We start from the raw sequence: 18,071 nt of genomic DNA on the forward strand, positions 1-18,071 counted from the left end.
AAACTGCCTTGCTGAGTATTAATGTTTTAAGAGTTTGTTCTGTTCTCTCATCATGCTGCTAATTTGGATGCCATCCTCCATGACCACACCACAGCCAAGTCTAACAAGGACTGTGCCAGGAGCTGGTAGCCCACTGCCACTCTTTACTGTTCCTTCCTTTCAGGTTTAACCTACCATGATCATCTACTTGGAAGATGCTTTCCACCTTTCTATGCTGTCCTGTGTGTGCCATTCAGACTGCTGCCACTGTACACTCTCCCCCTTCTCACCAGGTCCTCTGAGGCACCAAACACTAACTCAGCTTCCCTGGGCTTGGGCCTCTTCCCAGACCAGCAGATGTTGCTCACAGTGGTTTCTGGGTTTCCTGTTGCCTCCTATGAACAGGTCTGTGATGACCTAATGGCTGCTGGTGGGACAGGAAGGCAGAATGGGTGTGATGTGAAGGGCTCAGGGCTGCCTGCCTTTGCTTGCTGAGCCAGAGGTGCTCCTCGCTATGGCCTGTCAGTGTGCACTGGGGAGGGCAGGCGCAGAAATCTGGACCCTTTGGATATCATTCTAATAAAGACTTTTTGTTGCACAGAAGCATGTGGTGTTTGCTTTCTCAGCCCCTGCAAAGTCCCAAGGGGCAGCACATTTCCCTTGATGTGGGCTCTTGTTACCTTAATAGTTCTTGTGAAGTTTACAATGGAAAAAAGGCTCCCATTAAATACCTGGGTTTTTAATGTACCTGAGTGACAGAGCCTTCCTTTTGATCAGGATCAGGCATGAGAGTTGAATCTTTCTCATAGATGTGTTTGGGATGCTGTCCTCATAGGACTGGACCAGACCTACTGGTTTCTACCTACTCACCCCAAGAGATGTTTTGAGCAGAGATTTTTGGCTCATCTGCCTGGCCAATGGAGGGACTAACAGTTTTTTTCTACTGCACAATTGTATCTGATCCTATCCAAAAGGAAGAGTTAACCCATCAATGATTCCTACATATATATACATCTTCAGTCATGTTTTCCATGTTTATTTGCATAAACAAAGGACCTTGTACCTGAAGGTGTAAATTCAGAATAAATCTTGATGTTAACTTTGAAATTTCCAACTATGTAAATGAGAGTAGGATCTGATAGTCACTGTGAATGTGGGGAATTATTTTGACTAGCATTGAACTTTCTCTCCAGTTCTGTTGAGCCACGTAATTTAACTCTAGCTTGCAAACTACATAGTCTTCAAAAGGTTACCTCTCCCAAAGCTCCAGTTACCATCCTACACTCATTGGCTTGGGCTTTGGCAAGAAGTACACACTTACCATAGCAGTACCTTGCATGTACGTAATTAATAGGAGATCTATTTATCCTATTACAGGCCAAAGCAAACATTTAGAGAATAAAACCAGCTTGATTGTATCAGTGAAGTCCAATGACATGCAAAATACACTTCTCTGTTACCACTAATTATTTGTTGTTTCCTTGGTAGTGATTCAGAACACATTTACCATTTTCTGTTTCTTTTGTGCGAGTAAAAAGGTATGTGGGAGCACACTTTCACAAATCCTTGCAGCAGCACCAAATCCAGGAAAAGATTATACCCTATGAACAAGAGAAGGGTTTCTCCTTCTTTAAGAGTTTGGTGCTTCAGCTGAAGAGAAGTGTGTTCCAAGAGCTTCACTGAGTGCCCATAGGTGGTGTTGAGCTTATATGATTTCAGCTTGCAGGAAATCCCAGTGCAACAAAAGGCCAGAGCAGCAGGCCCCATCTGTCACCTGCTTGCTGTAGCCATGCCTTCCTGACCCAGTGTGACAACTCATCAGCAGGCCAGGAAAAGGATACAGTGTCTGGATATTTAACAACTTGCTCTGATCTTAGACACAGGAATTCCCTGGAGTGGAATGCATCCTGCTGCTCAGCAGTGATTTTATTCTACATCCTATCAATGAAGTTACTTACGTGCTGTGGTACCCCAACTACCCCCCTATTTTCTCCCAGGCACTCTATGCTGCTGTATTAGCTGCTTCTGCTGCAGTGATAAGTATGTGTTGAATGCAATTCCTTAGCTAATTAGAAGCAGAGGTGGTGATGTTCCCTCTAGTCTTGCCCTCTGCATGTCACTGTGGGGGTCATGTCCTTTCTCCTAAACACACATTAAAAAAAACCCTTCTCTTCCTCAGGTGTCACCTCCACATAGTGTCTGCTCACACCTTACTCATGCTTGGGCAATCACTCTTGCTAAAGTTAATGTCTCAAAGGCAATAATTAAAGGGATTTCCCTGGGATATTCTGGTAGATAATTTTGATTTATTACAAGAAAATCTTCACAGGCATCTGAATGGATTTGCAAATCCAGGCAGCACAGGGAAAATCTAGCATGCAACAGATGCTGCAGTATATCCTCATTTCACATTTGTTGATCTCCATGCTATGAGCAGTGGCTGAAGCCTTCCAATATTGTCTATGAAAAAAAATTGTGATGCTCAGTCTTTCAGGCATCATCATATTTCAAAGACCACTTGTCAATTTGTGGATTTTAAAGAGTGCTTTTTGGGCCACAAGAGGTTTCAGTATGCTCTGTGGTGGATGGGGCAGAGGAACAGAAAGACTATTGCTTTCTCCCAAGTAATCCACACAGTGAGGTGGGAGCAGCACTTAAGATTCCAGCTGCTAATTCCACCAACACCACCATAAACACCTCTGTCCTGCTTTGCTTTCACATCATACTTCAGATGAAGAGCATTTCCACACAGAACTTTCAGGGCTTAAACCCCACCTTGTTTGGAAGCCCAGGCTAATACGTGACAATTGGTAAATACTTTCATTTGCCCATGTCTTTGCAAAGCTGCTGTGTTAGCACTATATTTCTCTGCTCTCAGTCTCTCAAAATACATCATGCAATAACTCTGTCCATGCTGGTTTTGACTGACAGCTATTTGGGTGGTCAGGTCATCACTTCCATAATCTGCCCATGCCCCATACCTATGGCTGCCCTGCAAGCAGATTATCTGCAAACTGTCTGGATGAGCTCAGTGCAAGAAGATGAATCTTCCCAAACCTCAGGGCAGGCTCAGGATGGGTGGTGGCAGTGCACTGCAGAGGACAGGCTCTGTGCTTACCTGGGACTATGTTTGCGGACCTGCTTCCAGCATGGACTGAATAGCTGGGTTGATTCATTGGCCAGGCACCAGACTGATGGCGAGTGGCTTTGTGCCTCATATAAGATTTAGGAAATTAACTCCTAATTCCTTGCCTAACACAGGGTGTTTGACAAGAATGACTTTTTCTTAATCCTGCACAATCCCTTTCTCAATGGAACTTCTTTTGCAATGATAAGGATGATTTATACCCAAGAATAGCAATCTGAGGAATTCAGCTGACATGGAACAACATCCAAGGAGAATATGATGTTTAGAAAATATCAGCTAGGAATCTAAGCGTTGAGATATCAGCAAACAGCTCTTCTCAGTTACGTTTTATAATCTGGAAAGAAGTGAAAAGCATGAAACAGGATTTAAGATAACCTGTATTACTCTGAAATGAAGCGGAGAGCACATGTTTACATTTTACCAGAGTGAAAAATACTTGAACTTTTAGAGTTGGATGTCTGATTATGCCCTGTGCACGCATCAAAAGGCTAAAATAAGGCATATGATGCAGATGGTCTAGGAAGCAGATGACTCCATATTTGGATGCCATCCTATGTTATGCATAGGGAGGAGTGAAATGTATTCATCAGCTTAAAGAAGGAAACAAAGTCTCACCACATTACAGGATTTGCTATACAATGAAAACATGTCTAAATATGGTGCAGAGATATGAAAAAGACAACTTAAAACATCAGGACAAATACTAAGGCATTGTCATAGTTCTTATACAAACTAACTTCCAGTGATGGCAGAAGACATCAACTCTCTCAAACAGCAGTTCAAATAAATTCTAGCTTTATTCCATAACTGTTAAATCTTCCCTTCATCTACCAAACAACTCCCCTCTTGAAAGAAATGTGCAAAGCAAACTGTCTGCTTTTCAGGGACTGCTGTTGGCATCTCTGGAAATTTTAGTTTCAATCAAAAAAATAAATCAGTCCTGGCAAGGATAATAAACGTCTGCAAGTTTAACAGATAAATGTCATGCAATAATAATATACACATATTCTCCATTTCCTCCTATCAGTGACATTGTGCACAGCTGTGAGAGCATTTTCACCTAATGAACTGAATTTGTTATTTTTGTAAATGGAACATTTGTAAAATGCAATGTGAAACAGATTTTGCAGGAGGTCAATTCCTTGAGTGTTGTATCATTAGTCAATGACAAGACATGCTGTGATGCATCCTCTGTATCTCTGTAATGTTTCCAATACAGCATCAGTCATTAAGAATAGAAGTACCTGTAAGCAAAGAAAGCAGCAAACATTACATTTTCCAATGTCAGAAACGAAAGGCTTTGACAAACACACTGTAAAGTGTTCTGGAGGAGATGAAAATACTGCAAATACTTGTTTTCTTGTAAAGAGGCACTCAGTGGCATTCTATGCTATAAGAAGACATCATCCCCTAAACCACTCTTTCTGAGCCTGCTGGCATGACTTGAGTATCTCCATGTAACTGAGAACAGGTGGGTTCTCTGAGCCTGCACACACCTGGAATACTTTGGCTTACTTGCAGGAACTGCTAACCCTTGGTGTTGCTGAGGCGGCTCACTCCAATCCGGTCAAGAGGAACTCCAAACCGTCTCTTGGGCAGCTCAAGAACTTTCCTGCATGGGGGAAAAGAGCAAAGAAAGAGGGGAAAGAATTGGAAAACCATGTTACTGCCTATTTCATTCCTCCGTTCATCCCGCTAACACCTTATTGTTCAGACAGAACATTAGTGCAAGGCAGCTAAAGATGTGTTTAAAATAAAATGCCACTATTGTCTTACAAAACAATAGGCAGAAGTTGCAGCTGTTCTACAGACTGGCTGAGCTTGATCCACTATCCCTGTTTTTATTTGGCAGCAAACAAATAACTTCACAGGTTAACTGCTATTCATAAATGAAGGGCAATGCACTGCTTTTATATGGGGGAATTGTTTCATGAGCAGTATCATATACTGCACATGACCCATTGGACCCATTTAAAGTCTCCAGGACCAGCTGGGACTCAGATAAGCAGAGAGGTAGAAAGTATTGCAAAGTAATAGAGGGACAAGTCAAAAAGTCCTAGCAGGATTTTCTTATGGGGCCCCTGGCAATGCTCTGTTCATAAAAGTTGTATAGTAGCAATCCTTCTATGAGACTGAAAATGAGATTTTGTAGGGTTTTCTTCCCTCCCTGTGGTAAATTTCCTGCCAATTCAATGAATGAGGGCATGGAGAAAGTGTGAAAGAATTTCTATGCAGAAATATATTTCACAGTTCTTTTCATATAAAATAGTGAGTTTCCCAATCTTAATTTGTATGGCTCTCCCTATCCCTTCCTCAGACACCAACATATTCACCATTGCTGCACTAAGCCATAGGGAAAGCAAAGGGAAGGACAGCCAAGGGGCTGATCCTCAGCCCGTTGCCACAAGAGCAGCACCGTTTCCTCTCCAAGTGTGGGCACAAACTTATGAGGGGCAGGCGGGAGTCTTGGGCTGGCAGAGCCATTCTGAGCCTGCCCGGATAAAAGGGGAATTAACTCCCCACACTGGAATTGGATTGCGGGGATTAGGCAGAGTGCTCTGTAGTTAAACTGAGAAGGAAAGACTAAAGCGGAGCACACGAAAAAGGCAGTGCAGCGGAGAGGCCCCTCTTGTGGTCACCCCGCGTCAGAGCAGCGCAGGCACCTCGCCGCTCTCCAAACCACACTATCCCTCTTTCTTCACTTACTAGGGACAAAGTGACGTTTTCTCCTTAAAACAGCCTTGTCTAGGATTCCCAGAGTCTCTTTCTCTCCCTCTGTCTGTGGATCTTTTTACCTTTCCCGAAGATTTTCACCTTTTCTGCATGCTTTTCCAGTGCTTTAAAAGTGTTAAATCAATGCTAATGTGCAAGACCAGCATCTGGGCTCTCATGGAACCAGTGGGTGCCAGAACAATCTGTTAAGTGAGCTTGCATTTGATCTGCTCTTTTCCAAAAGTTTCTCGTTTGTGCCAGGCACTACTCACACTGTATTGATTCAGGGGGCTCAATCTATTTATCAGTGTTCACAAAGTAATTTCCTGGTCTCCAAAAGTACGTGTCTCAGCTCATACAGGAATGAGCTGTTATCTGCTGGGTGAACACCAGTGATGGGGTGCTCAGTCCTCTGTTTTACTCATTTAAGTGCAGCAGCCTCTGCCTGTTTCCATCAAAAGGTAGAGCCTTACCACTGTTTCACAGCACCCATCTGATCTGCAGTCCATGCTGATAGCAGTACCAGACCACCAATACAGTGATCAAGGCAGCTCAGATGGTTCTAATAAATAACTCAATCCCAAACTTAAAAGCCAATCAGCTCCCATAAAGTGATAATCCCAACACAAAACTGCAAACTGTGCTGATGATGCTGGAAAAGGTGAAATTTTCGTGCAACGTGATATTCATTGGGATGAGCTCATTATTCAGAGACAAGCTGTTAGAAAACTTGGATAATTTTCATCACAATTTCCCTTTTTTGTGTGTTTGGTTTGGATTTTTCCCCTCGTATTGCACGTAGAATGAAGGAAGATTTCCATCCAAAAAGCATGAGACAGATTGGGAATACCATGTACCTTTGCAAAAAAGTACATCAGTTTCAAAAATGACCTTCTATTTCTTACACTGGAAAAGGAAAACACGCTAAAAAGCAAACAAAGAGTGAGCTGATTTTGATCTCTTGAAAAGACATATGGAACAGAATAGTTCTACTAAAGGTTTTAAGAATTTCATACTTTGTCCCTTTTGGCTGCAGTCACAGTCATAGTGGCAGACTGGGAGGATAAATGGAAAAACAACAAGAAAATATTGCAAAACTTTGCTTGAAAAAAGTACTTGTAATATTGACTGGCTCTCATAAATACTTACCATTTCCAGCTTGAGCTTTAAGCACATTATTAAATACTTTGTGGTATTAGGGATTTCATCCAAAAGAAGACAGTTACCAGAAGAACAGAATAAGACAGCTAAGCTCTTTCAGATACAGCAAAGAGCCACTTGAGCTTTGTTCCAAACTCACGGTCTCTCCCCAGCCATATCAAGCATCATTGCTTAGCCATGTTATAAACATGCTTATCTTCAAACCCATACTGTGAACGTATTGCTGTATTGATTAAACCTGACTTATCCAAAGCTGATCAAGGTCTTGAAGCTCATTCTGCTGTCTGTGCCCATTTTCATGATACGTTCTTCAAGTTGCTATTCAAAACATGTACACCACACTTTCTTTTCACTCCAGCCTCAGGAACACCTATCCCTGCCCCCTTTGCTTTTAAACCTTATGCATATTTTTGCTTTAAATATGTTCATAATTAAAAATGTAGTTTTAAACTGAAGCGTAGTTCATATCAGTGGAAAGAAGCATACTGAAAAATCACATATTCCTGAACGTTCTCTGATACTGTAGGGATAAATGAACTAGTTCATGTATTATACAGCACAGCTGAAGGATTATGAACCATGTAGCCACAATGACTCCTAGTCAGAGGCACCTCACAACAAACCTGTTGGTGGCTAAAGCTAACCTGTTGGTACCAGAATATCTACCAACAGCCTTCTACCAACTTTATCACTGGTAGGAGCATCTAAGAATTTACCTCTGTTTGCTTTTAGCATCCACAGAGGTTGTAGAAATTCTGTCAATTGGAGAGCCAAATCCTGGGAAGCTTCTTTTCCTCTTGGTCTCAGTCACCTCATTCTCCAGAGACACCAACTCAAGAAGGAACAATTTGTCTGCCAGGTTGGTGGGTGACTTCTCTTCGCTGGCAATGGGATGTACTCCCATGCCCAGAGCACCAGAAGGCTCCAAAGGCTGTAAAAGAAAGAAGTAAAGTTTGCTGGCTGCCCAAGTTCCAGAAAAAAACATTTCAACCAGTGTCACAGCCACAGTCCTGTAATACATAATCACTATGACACTGAAATTGGGACAATATTTTAAAACAGCACTCCTTCTGTGAAATATGGCCATTTTCCAGGATTTTACCATCAAAGTCTGGGATTTTTTTAATAGAATTGAACTTGCTTTCATAATTATTACAATATCAAAATTTATTACTTCACAAAGCCTATTTTTGCAGGCCATCCCACTATCCCTATCTCAACACTGTGATTAGTATCCATTATAGCATGAGCTCAGTAATTTAACCGTTATAAAAAATGCAATCACCATCACCCAACTCCAATACCCATCCTGATAGTTTTCAGGAAACTGATTTTTGTTTTTTTAAATTAATGCTAATAAGTAGTAATGAAAACTTTTACAGAATTTTCCATCCAAATCTGACAAATTAATTAATAGTTATGCAAAATATAGCCCAAAATAAACTTGCTCAGCACTGACATTTTAAGAATTTATGCAGTAACACTACATGGGGAGGAGGAGAGGAAAAAACAGTATGTTGAATGGACACAACAGTTTGAATCTTAGTTATGACATTAGGCTTAACATTTCAAAACCAAACTCCACTTTGCTATCAGAGTAGCTGTGAATATTGGAGTCTATGAACAGAGAAATGAAGCAAATTGAAGTTAAATATTTGCTTTGCATATAACAGAACAATATAGTGCAGCAGCTAGTCTACAAAAGCAAGCTCTAATCATTCTCTCTTTAAATGAAATGTTTGCCTTCTTGCTCCACTTGATATTCACAGAATAAGATAAAAAAATATAATTTATGCCTTGAAACAGGTTTTATTATATCTTCAGAAGCACACCACTATCTTTCTTATTGATACACAGCAGGTTTAGTACAAATGTCAAGGAAGGCATCACATGGATGATGCAATGTGCCTGTCTACTATGGCCCACATCATAGTTGTGGTGGGGATGTTTTCCACTACTGATGGGTGGCATAAGCAGTGATGGAGTGTGTAAAACTGTGACCTTTATATGAGAAGGAGCCCACAACCACAGTGACTACACAAATGATGTAGCACTGTTTATACTTTTGTAAAGGAACTTGCACTTTCCTCTGACTCTACTTTTTATGAGCCTCAAGTACACAGAGCAATCCTTTCTGTTCTCTTTCAGAGTTATAAAACTTTTATATAGCTTTACAACAAAACTACATCTTTAAAAAGCCTGAAGTCTCCCTTCTGGTTAGTGGGGATAAATATCTACAATAACACTTGAAACAAGAAGGTCAAAAATAGCCTCTGCTCCTGAGTACTTTGCAGTCCCTCTTACTCTGTCTTAAAAAGATACAATAGAATTGTAAGAACTAACAAGACAACTAAAACAGTAATCAGAAGTGGAAAACAGTTTTCCTGTGATGAACCACTGAACACAATACAATTTCACAGATAAGCAGAGATGAGAGTGGGATGCAGAGAAATAGTGGAGGATTTATAAAGTTGTGAACTGCAATGAGGTGAAGAAAATTTGGTAATTTTTACCTCAAGAAAAAGAGATCCTCAGTCCATCCAGTGAAGTCCACCAGATGGTGGATTTAAAATAAATAAAAGGAGTTACTTTTTAAACACAGCACATAGATGAAGGGGAATGCATTGCCAAAGGACATCATAGATACTGAAATTTTAAACTCTTTCAAAGACAAATTCTGGCACATCAGCAGCTGAAACATGCCCTGGTTCAGTGCAAGTCTCTAGATCAAGAAGCCTCCAACGATGTTCTGTTCTTACATTCTTTTCACAAAAATCTGCCACCAATAGAGGCAGGATACCAGGTCTCCTTGGTACCAGAACAGCAACTGTTGAAGCACTTTTGCATAATCAGAACATGCTTATGTGAAGACAGCGAGCAAGATAGAAGGATCCATCAGTATTCCTCACTATGTACCTAACTTTTAAACCTGTATAAAGACCCTACAGCCAAACAGTGCTACTTGCGCCTTTAAACTCAGATACTTGATTTTTTTTCTTTTTTATGGCATTACATAAATACCTTTTCTGCCAAATCTGGTGTATGTCAAGTTGATTAAAAACGGAAAATGCGGTAAAAGTATTTTCAGTTGCAACTCCTGCATATTATTGTGGATGAAACATTAGACAACTCTCCCATTTCATCTGTTGCTTTCCTTTACAATCTTAGCCAAGTGACTTGGACCCTTCCCTCTCCTGGTCTATTCTGTTTCCCTTAATTTGTAACTTTTGCACAGGTGATCTCCTCTCTGGGATCTCCTTATGGCTTCTGAAAGCTGCAGCTTTTTCATGCTATTATTTGTCTTCACAGAGAAGAATTAAACTTTCCCTCCATGTTGGAGGAGTTTACTTTTCCACCTGCCATCACCTCCTTCCCCTCTTCAGAAGTTCTCTATTCATCAAACAGTGTTTTAACACACAGGAAATCCCATGGTGTTTCAGGAGAAGTTGTGAGAATTTGAGTGAGACTTCATTCTCTCTATCCTCTCAGAGGTATGCAACTAGCATATCTCTTCACTAGGCTCTTCCTCTGCCCTTGCAGAGCCAATATCCTCCAGCACTGTTTGGTTACCCTGGTGTCTTCCACACTATGCGGCCAAAACCTCCTAAGGAAGAGCTGTTATGTAACAACCACCAGAAACATTCACGTACCTCCGGAGCTGCCTCTGCAAGGAGCACTGAGGTAGAGTGCCACCACAGCAGGGCAATCACAAGGGCCAAATGCACCACCACAAGCTGTAACTGCAGCATCTGCAAAGGAGAACAGTCTGTTAGTGACTCCCCAGCTATATTCCCCAAGGAATCATGCTCCAAAGGTCTTAAAAAAGTAAAAATAAAGGGAAGTTCTCTTCCCGTGGCTGTCATACATTTTATCTGATAGTCACTACATAAAACCAGGCAACCTGATAACGTCAGCTGAATGCTTTTCACCTTTCATGCAGAATCAGCTCCCTCCACTGCTCCTTTACAGCCTTGCAAATCTTTTGATTCCTTCCTGCACAGTGGTGCAGTCCTTCCAGCAGCAGCTGTGATGAATGCAAGCTTGTGTTAGAGCCAGATAAATTAGTTGCTCACTTGTAAGCAGGAAGACTTTGGCTTTTAGCCACCCAGGTTGACCCTGACCTCACCACATGCTGGAGAGGTGCTTAAAGCTGTGACAAAAATCACATACCTCTCCAGCACAGAAAGGCTGCATTACACTAGTCCTCAACATGACCTAGGGGTAGGCACAACTTCCAGGGTAATCCTGGGATAAACTTGTGCAGTTCACACACCTTGGAACAGCTTGTATGCAAATTTGTTGCTCATACTGGTGGTGGTCTGAGCATGTGCCACAGCTACAGAACTGCAGATGCCTATCAAGCCTTTAAATAATGCAGAGAGGGACAAGTTTTGGGAAGCTGCTTGCTCCAGGGATTATCTTTGGCCATGGGTTTAGCCCACATTATTTAAGCCCTTATTTAGATCTAAGTCTTAAAACATGATGTGCCTCCAACTCACTCAGGTGGGAATATTTTAGTTGATGTTAACAAGAACAAGGCTGGAGCCTCCAAGTGCCAAAGGCATCTGTTAATTTCCTGATTTCTCTGTCTCCAGGTTCTGCCCCAGAGTATAATTCAAGTCTGATTCTGTCATTCTTTGCTGACTCTCCACTTGGCAAAAACGAAATGGAAAGGGTGTATAAAAACATTTATATGATGCATGATGGTTGTTTTACCCTTTGTGTAGAAAATTTCTCAATAGATCAGGCAGCAAACACATGGTAGAAAACTGGGGTTTTTTTACTTTCTTCCCACTCTACAAAAGAGTAAAACCTCAGTCTTTTGAAGTCCAGTTTTAAAAAGTAACATTTGCAGTGTTGTTTCTCAAAACCCTTTCATGCTTGGCTTCTTGAATACGTTTTAAACATGCTTATGTTATTTGGTTACCATTTTTTAATTATTTCCTTTATATATATATATATATATATATATATTGTCCATGAGGGATCAGCAGTTAGGGAGGAAGCTGATGATTACTCTGTAGTGGTGAGGCAGACTTAGTTCCCTAGAGTCAAAGACAAACTCGAAGCAGTAAATCAGGGAGTACCACTGGTTCTCAGTCTGATAGCAATAGACTTCACTTGACATAAACACAAGGGGCTAACTGGGTGTTTTTAAAGCTGTAACCCTCTACAAATGTATATTTTTGTATGTGGGTGTGCATTGAAATTTGAAGTAGCAGTCTACTACCTTCACAGGTAACCACATCCTGATTATTTGGATACAGAGATGTAAAAATAAATGGCAAGGTTAAAAACACATGTTTATTATGGTTTAAGATCTGTGCTGGTATTCATTCAACCCAAAGACCAAAGAGCTAAAAATAGCAACTGGTACACTAATCAAAATAAACACTAAGCACCTGCAACACAAAATACATTTGATTAACTGGTCAGAACTTGACACCAGTGAAATTAGAAGCAGAGGAAATTGTAAGGTCAAAGCTTGGCTCTAGTTCCCATGGAAATGAGCACCTAAGAGGCAGTGTCACTGATGGAAAAGGGAGCAAAACTTCAGTCCAGTAAGATCCTGTTTTACTCATTTTCATACAGTGATGGGACCAAGGCAGTAGAGAGAAGCAGAGTTGTTGTAGTGGAGCAATTTAGCTTTAGAAAAGCAATTGCAAAACTAGTGATGCAATGTATTAATGATGCAAGTACGTAAATATAAATAAAATCACACTTTTCTTGTGCTAGCCTGGAACTTAGCTTTCCACCTTCAGCCATGTCATAACATCCTCCTTGTTAAAAGAAGTTGGTTTTTCTCCTTGAGCTCATCTGTTGTAATTGGGTAAGCAGAGCTCTCCTGCCAAAAAGGGGCTTTCCCAGCTTTGCACTGGCTCTTGCTTCACCCTCTCCGTATTTTACATTGACACATTCCAAGATAGACTTTGAGGATTGACAGTAATTCTTACTGAATGAGAATAAGCAAAGTTCTGACAAGCTTTTGCAAGACACGCCTTTACTATATGTATTGAATTTCCATCCTTCCAGAAAATTCTTCACCACCATTTTACAGAGCTAAATCAGGGGACTGAAGTGTAATTTCATGTCTTTAGTATCTCAGGATCTAGTGTTATCTGCCCTAAAGCACAGTTTACCCTTCTCTAAATGTAACTTCGACTCTGAAATTCAGATATATTTGTGTGCCTTAGTGATACTTTAGCTTGAAATGTGTCAAAGCAAAATTCCTCAGTAATTAGGTATCTTTGTTGCAGGTCCAATTAAAATAAAATTAAAGATAAAAGAGAAAACATTATTCTACCTTATCAAAGCAGAATAAACATACAAAACTTTCACTTAGGAATCTACAGAGAGCCATTTTCCAAGAAAAGATCATAAGAAAGCATAACACTTTACCAAACAGAAACTGTTAACTCTCCAACATCAAACCAAAGGACTTTAAAGATGTTTTTCTTTTAAAGAAAAAAACAAAAACCAAAATGACATCCTGAAGATAAGTGGGCTGAACAAACTGCAGACAGAATGTAATTCATCACCAAGCTCCAAACTCATTGCCTGTCAAAAATGGTAACAGTTATCATTGTTCTTACCCATTTGAACTATCATATTTCACATTACTGTGGAGATTACTCTGCAAGCATAAATTACAAGGGCCTTATTTTTCTTACTGGCCTGTTAGCAAGAGAACTGAGGCAAGCTATCATGCCTTGCACTGTAATCTTTCACTTCAGCTGCCACTATATTGATGACTACGCTCTGCTTGTGGCTGCAGCACCAGCACAGGATGTGCCCAAGCTCACCCACAAACAAGGACCTTTTTTCGCAACGAGCACCTTGTGGCTGAGCACAGAAGCCCCTGAGCTTTGGTCCTGGATGCTCCCAAACTGGCTTGATGAAGAGCCAAGGCACAACTGCCCCACAGGCTCTGGAAAGCTCATGGCAGTGCCTATTAGGCCTCCAGTCCTTCTCTTATGTGAGCACTGGGGTAGTACAGATAAGCCCCCATCACCTGTTAGCCATGACGGTCTCTTATACCATGAAGTTTCCAAACAGCTGGGGGAATCACAGCTGTGTCAACAAGGCAGTTAACTGAGGTATTTTGTTGCTGCTCTAGTGCCACAAGATAGAATATTAACTGCTGCTACCTATCTTAATCAAATGTACTAACACTGGCCTCACTAGCCTCAGATTGCACACTGATGGGAATATATCTTCTCCAAAAAAATTAAGATGGATGATAGTCTTACCAAAAGAACAACTTGAAAATTGTTTGTGTAAAGCTCTAAGAATAAGTCTGCTAGTGCTGGAACAAATTTGCATTATTTTTAAAAGTTGTAGGGTGGATCCTCCGACCATATATATTACCACAAAGCCAAAAATATGCCCATACTAGCAGTCCTAGTGATTTCAGAAACTATTGAGGGCCCCTGTGTATTTCAAGTGTAATTTCATAGTCATATAAATACCATGGAAAAGGGAGAAAAATCAAAACAAATCCCACATTCGAAAAAAAAAATCAGAGTCCAAAAATAGGTTAGAGGTGGCGTTTTTGTTGTCATCCCACAGATCAGATATGGAGCACTTCTCACATACCACTTTCTAAGATACTGAAACAAGACATTGAAGCATGGGACTTTTATTGCAAAATGAAATGTAAGCTGTCAGGTCTTTTATGTTATTAATAATGTGTTTCCTGGATAGCCACCTTTGCCTGTTTGATAATTGTGCTTTTGCTCATGTGATGATCAAGCACGCAACTGCTCCTACCATTTGTACTGAGGTAAAACAGATTCAGCCATGGTTTAGTCCCTTCAAGGTTTGACTGGACTCTGCACTGACCCTGCCCACACAAGATGCAATGTTTGTTGGACCAGCAGACATGTAGCCCAGCTGATGTGGAGAAAGGATGGAAAGGTGGCCCTCTAGTTCCCATGTGGAGTTCAAGCAGTGATAAATGAACACAGCCATGCCAGGGTACTTTTGCTTAACAGACACGAGCATGGCTCAGGAAAAAATTAACTTACAAAGGTGGGCAAACACTTGTGGAAGACCAGTCATGGTGCTCATCTCTTCTGTGTATAAAGGGCATGAAACTAAATGGCCACAGTTTTGTTTAGAATGGGCAGGATGAACACAAGTTAGACATCTTTCAAAGCTGACTACACTGTGCAATAAATCCATTTTAGCAACTGGTTTTAGAAATTAAAAACCCCAAACTCACATAGACACCATGAAAGTAGGAGACCATGAAGCAAGAGACAAACAGAAGTGATAAAGTCCATGTAGAAGCTGAGGGACTGTTAAATAAGGATGCTATGAAGTGTCCTCTTAGTAGGAAATACTTAACTTGTGCCTTTCTTCAGTAAGATAATTGAGTAAGCTGCAGTATTCCTAGTATTTACAATGGAAAACAAAACATTATTAGACTATTCTTCATTGCCAACAAACTTCCAACCCTACATTATTTATACATGTACTGACTGAACATGCCAGCTTTTATTAACATCTCTAACAGTTTGACTTTCAGCTTTCTTACTTCGTCTTTAGCACGAGAACCAAAAACTATTCATTGTTAGAGTGCCATCTTCAGCATTTAAAGCAAAAATAAGAAACCTTTCTATCAATAACAATGAAGAAATTGACTATTTTTTTTCTATATTTGAAAAATTATATTCTTTCGTAGCAGCATTGGAATGATAAGTTCTTCACACCTGGTATAAAGAGTATATCAGTAAACTACGTTATTGCTATAATAACACAGACAATTTCATGTCTGGAAAAAATATCCTTCAAGATAGGCTCTTAAGAGAAAAGAATGGCATTGGAATTCTTAATGAGATTCAAATACTGATGCTGATTTACTAGACAAACAAATTCTGATCAAGGGTATTACTTGAAGTAAAAGAGTCTCATGGAAGATGCATTGCAAATGGAAATTAGAAAGTAACATGTTTCTCTGCAATGACAAAAATAAAAGCTGCAATCACTTGCAAACTTTACCAGGGTACATCAAAAGAGCTCTTACAACAGTTGTATGGTTCAGTTTTTTTAATTTGCTGTATAAGAAGCCAGGAGAGGCACATTTGTGATTCATTCAGTGAGTGAAAACAAAGCCTTATCTGCTGAAATCAGTGTGGCAAGTATTTATAAACACTCGGTCCAAACAGATACATTTTGCTGTTTTCCCAATATTTACACCATAGATGTGCTTGAGTTTGAGCTGGGTTTTTTTGCCTGTTTTCCCTCATGATGTTCAAAGTGTTTTACAAGAAAAGTAGGTTCAGTTGCATTTTGAATACAGGTGAGCAGAGACAGATAAATCCAGTAATAGGCTTCCTGAGTGAATCACTGGGTCAGGACACAAAATGTCCTCTCAGCTACTCAGCTTTCAGCTCTGCACTCCCCATGAGAGGGCAATCATTTCAAACAGAAAAACCAAGTAAGGAAAGCTAAAGGCACTGCGTGCTTGTGCTTTAAAACGTAGTATATTCTGAACTTTACTGTAGCCTCTGGACATCTAAACCAAACGTTATTTGCATGTATTTACTTGTACAACTTCAATGTGGGAGGAAAAAAAAACCCACTGAAATAGTTCTGATCTCGGAATGGAGAAATTACAATGACTATCACAGAATCAGTGTCTACCTTCCTTTACAGTGGTACAAAGCTGAAGTAGTCAGATCACTGGATAATGATAATTATTCTAGTAGTGTAGGAATGTTTTTGCACTTATTCTATTATTGCAGGAATGCAGCAGAATGTGGATCAACATTTATCTAGTACTGTATACAATAAAACTCTTTAGCAGATTCATAAATTAAAGAGTCTTCCTAAATAATTTATCTCTTGTTTTACAATATATTACACACAGCACACTTGTCAAGTATATAGGATATTTAGCAATGCAAAAGAATTTTTCTGTCATAGCTCTTCAGCTAACTTGACAATAACTTGTAAAAAGGAAAATCCATAACAATATACACAGACAGCAGTTTATTGCAAAGCACAGCAAAAGCATGAAAGTAAATAGTCACTGTTGTAAAATGCACTGACACAGACATATTCTGTTTAAATACTGGCTGATTAAGTGAAAGGGATAAGTTGCCACTGAATATTATTAGTTCAGTTTTACTACCAAAAATACTAGGTGATAAGCACCTTATTATTTAATCCCAAACTGGAAAAAGTAGCTGTGCTTTTCCCATCAGGCATGGGCATCTTTATACTTTGTGCATGTCTCTTAATACCAAAAAAAAAAAAAAAAAGAAAAAAAAAAGAAAAAAAGAAAGCACAGAAGGGAAGAAAGCTTCTGTAAACAGAGTAAAAGACACAAAACATCCCAAACCCATCTCTGTCCTCACTCCTCTTACCTTGCATTGGATGCAAGCAATTCCAACCTTAATGGTTCTGCTATGTTCTTCCCCCTAACTTATCCCTAATGTTCAGCTTTCTTTCAGAGTTTTTATAGTCTTCTGTAGGCTACAAACTCCAATCCCTGCCTTTGCTTTCTCTTACATCATTTCTAAGGATTTTCCACTGATCCTTGCCCTAAACCCTTCTCTGTCCTGCACTCTCACACACATACTTGCCTTGCATTTGCTATATTTGTTGCTGTGATCAAGATGATTAGGTTATAATTAAAGGTTTAGAGTTTTGTTGTGGATTTTCTCCTTTTTCATTATTATTTCAAGACTCAGACAGCCAGGGGAGTAGAAAGATTTCTAGCAGCATCACCATTCCTCTAAACTCTCACTTTTGTGCACTGCAGCACAGAAGCCTGATGTCCTGATTATTACTTTTTTTATTTTATTTTATTTTATTTTATTTCTTAGGGACATCAAAAGGACTGCATTAACTTCAGGAAGAAATTAGTGTATTTTTAGTACACCAATACTCTTATAAGGTAAGCATTAGAAAAGGCATGTGTTTGTAAACACAGTCACAAGGATTTAAGTCTTTCAGATGCTTCATTTCAGTTATTGAAATGTTAAGTTATTGAATTGTAAAGCGTGAGCTATGAAGATGCCTGTCTTTCCTAGACAGTACAGAGGACTGATATCTTTCCCTG

The 18,071-nt window shown here is 39.9% G+C and overlaps 1 protein-coding gene across 3 annotated transcripts; it reads right to left on the minus strand.

Annotated features, from left to right (window-relative positions):
• Nucleotides 1–1,619: 1,619 nt before the first annotated feature.
• Nucleotides 1,620–17,458, minus strand: OSTN (osteocrin). 3 transcript variants are annotated; one of them, XM_071566343.1, is made up of 5 exons: nt 17,374–17,458; nt 10,651–10,749; nt 7,717–7,931; nt 4,660–4,739; nt 1,620–4,371 (listed from the first exon to the last, which is right to left on the minus strand). In XM_071566343.1, the coding sequence occupies exons 2-5, from the start codon at nt 10,747–10,749 to the stop codon at nt 4,349–4,351; spliced, it is 417 nt and encodes a 138-aa protein (XP_071422444.1). In that variant the 5' UTR covers nt 17,374–17,458; the 3' UTR covers nt 1,620–4,348. The 3 variants fall into 3 exon arrangements, with proteins under 3 accessions (XP_071422444.1, XP_071422446.1, XP_071422445.1); XM_071566345.1 differs by having other exon boundaries at nt 4,643–4,739; XM_071566344.1 differs by having other exon boundaries at nt 1,621–4,371; nt 4,624–4,739.
• Nucleotides 17,459–18,071: the final 613 nt, after the last annotated feature.

Source organism: Pithys albifrons, chromosome 11 (genome assembly GCF_047495875.1).
Source record: "Pithys albifrons albifrons isolate INPA30051 chromosome 11, PitAlb_v1, whole genome shotgun sequence".
Classification (NCBI taxonomy): domain Eukaryota; kingdom Metazoa; phylum Chordata; class Aves; order Passeriformes; family Thamnophilidae; genus Pithys; species Pithys albifrons.

Bases quoted from the DNA above. Each gene is read 5' to 3' on its own strand.
- OSTN (XM_071566343.1), bottom strand. From the start codon at position 10,749: ATGCTGCAGTTACAGCTTGTGGTGGTGCATTTGGCCCTTGTGATTGCC. The intron at 7,932-10,650 runs GTACGTGAATGT...TTTCTTTTACAG, and splicing joins TTGCAGAGGCAGCTCCGGAG to CCTTTGGAGCCTTCTGGTGC. The intron at 4,740-7,716 runs GTAAATTCTTAG...TCCCCCATGCAG, and splicing joins GATGCTAAAAGCAAACAGAG to GAAAGTTCTTGAGCTGCCCA.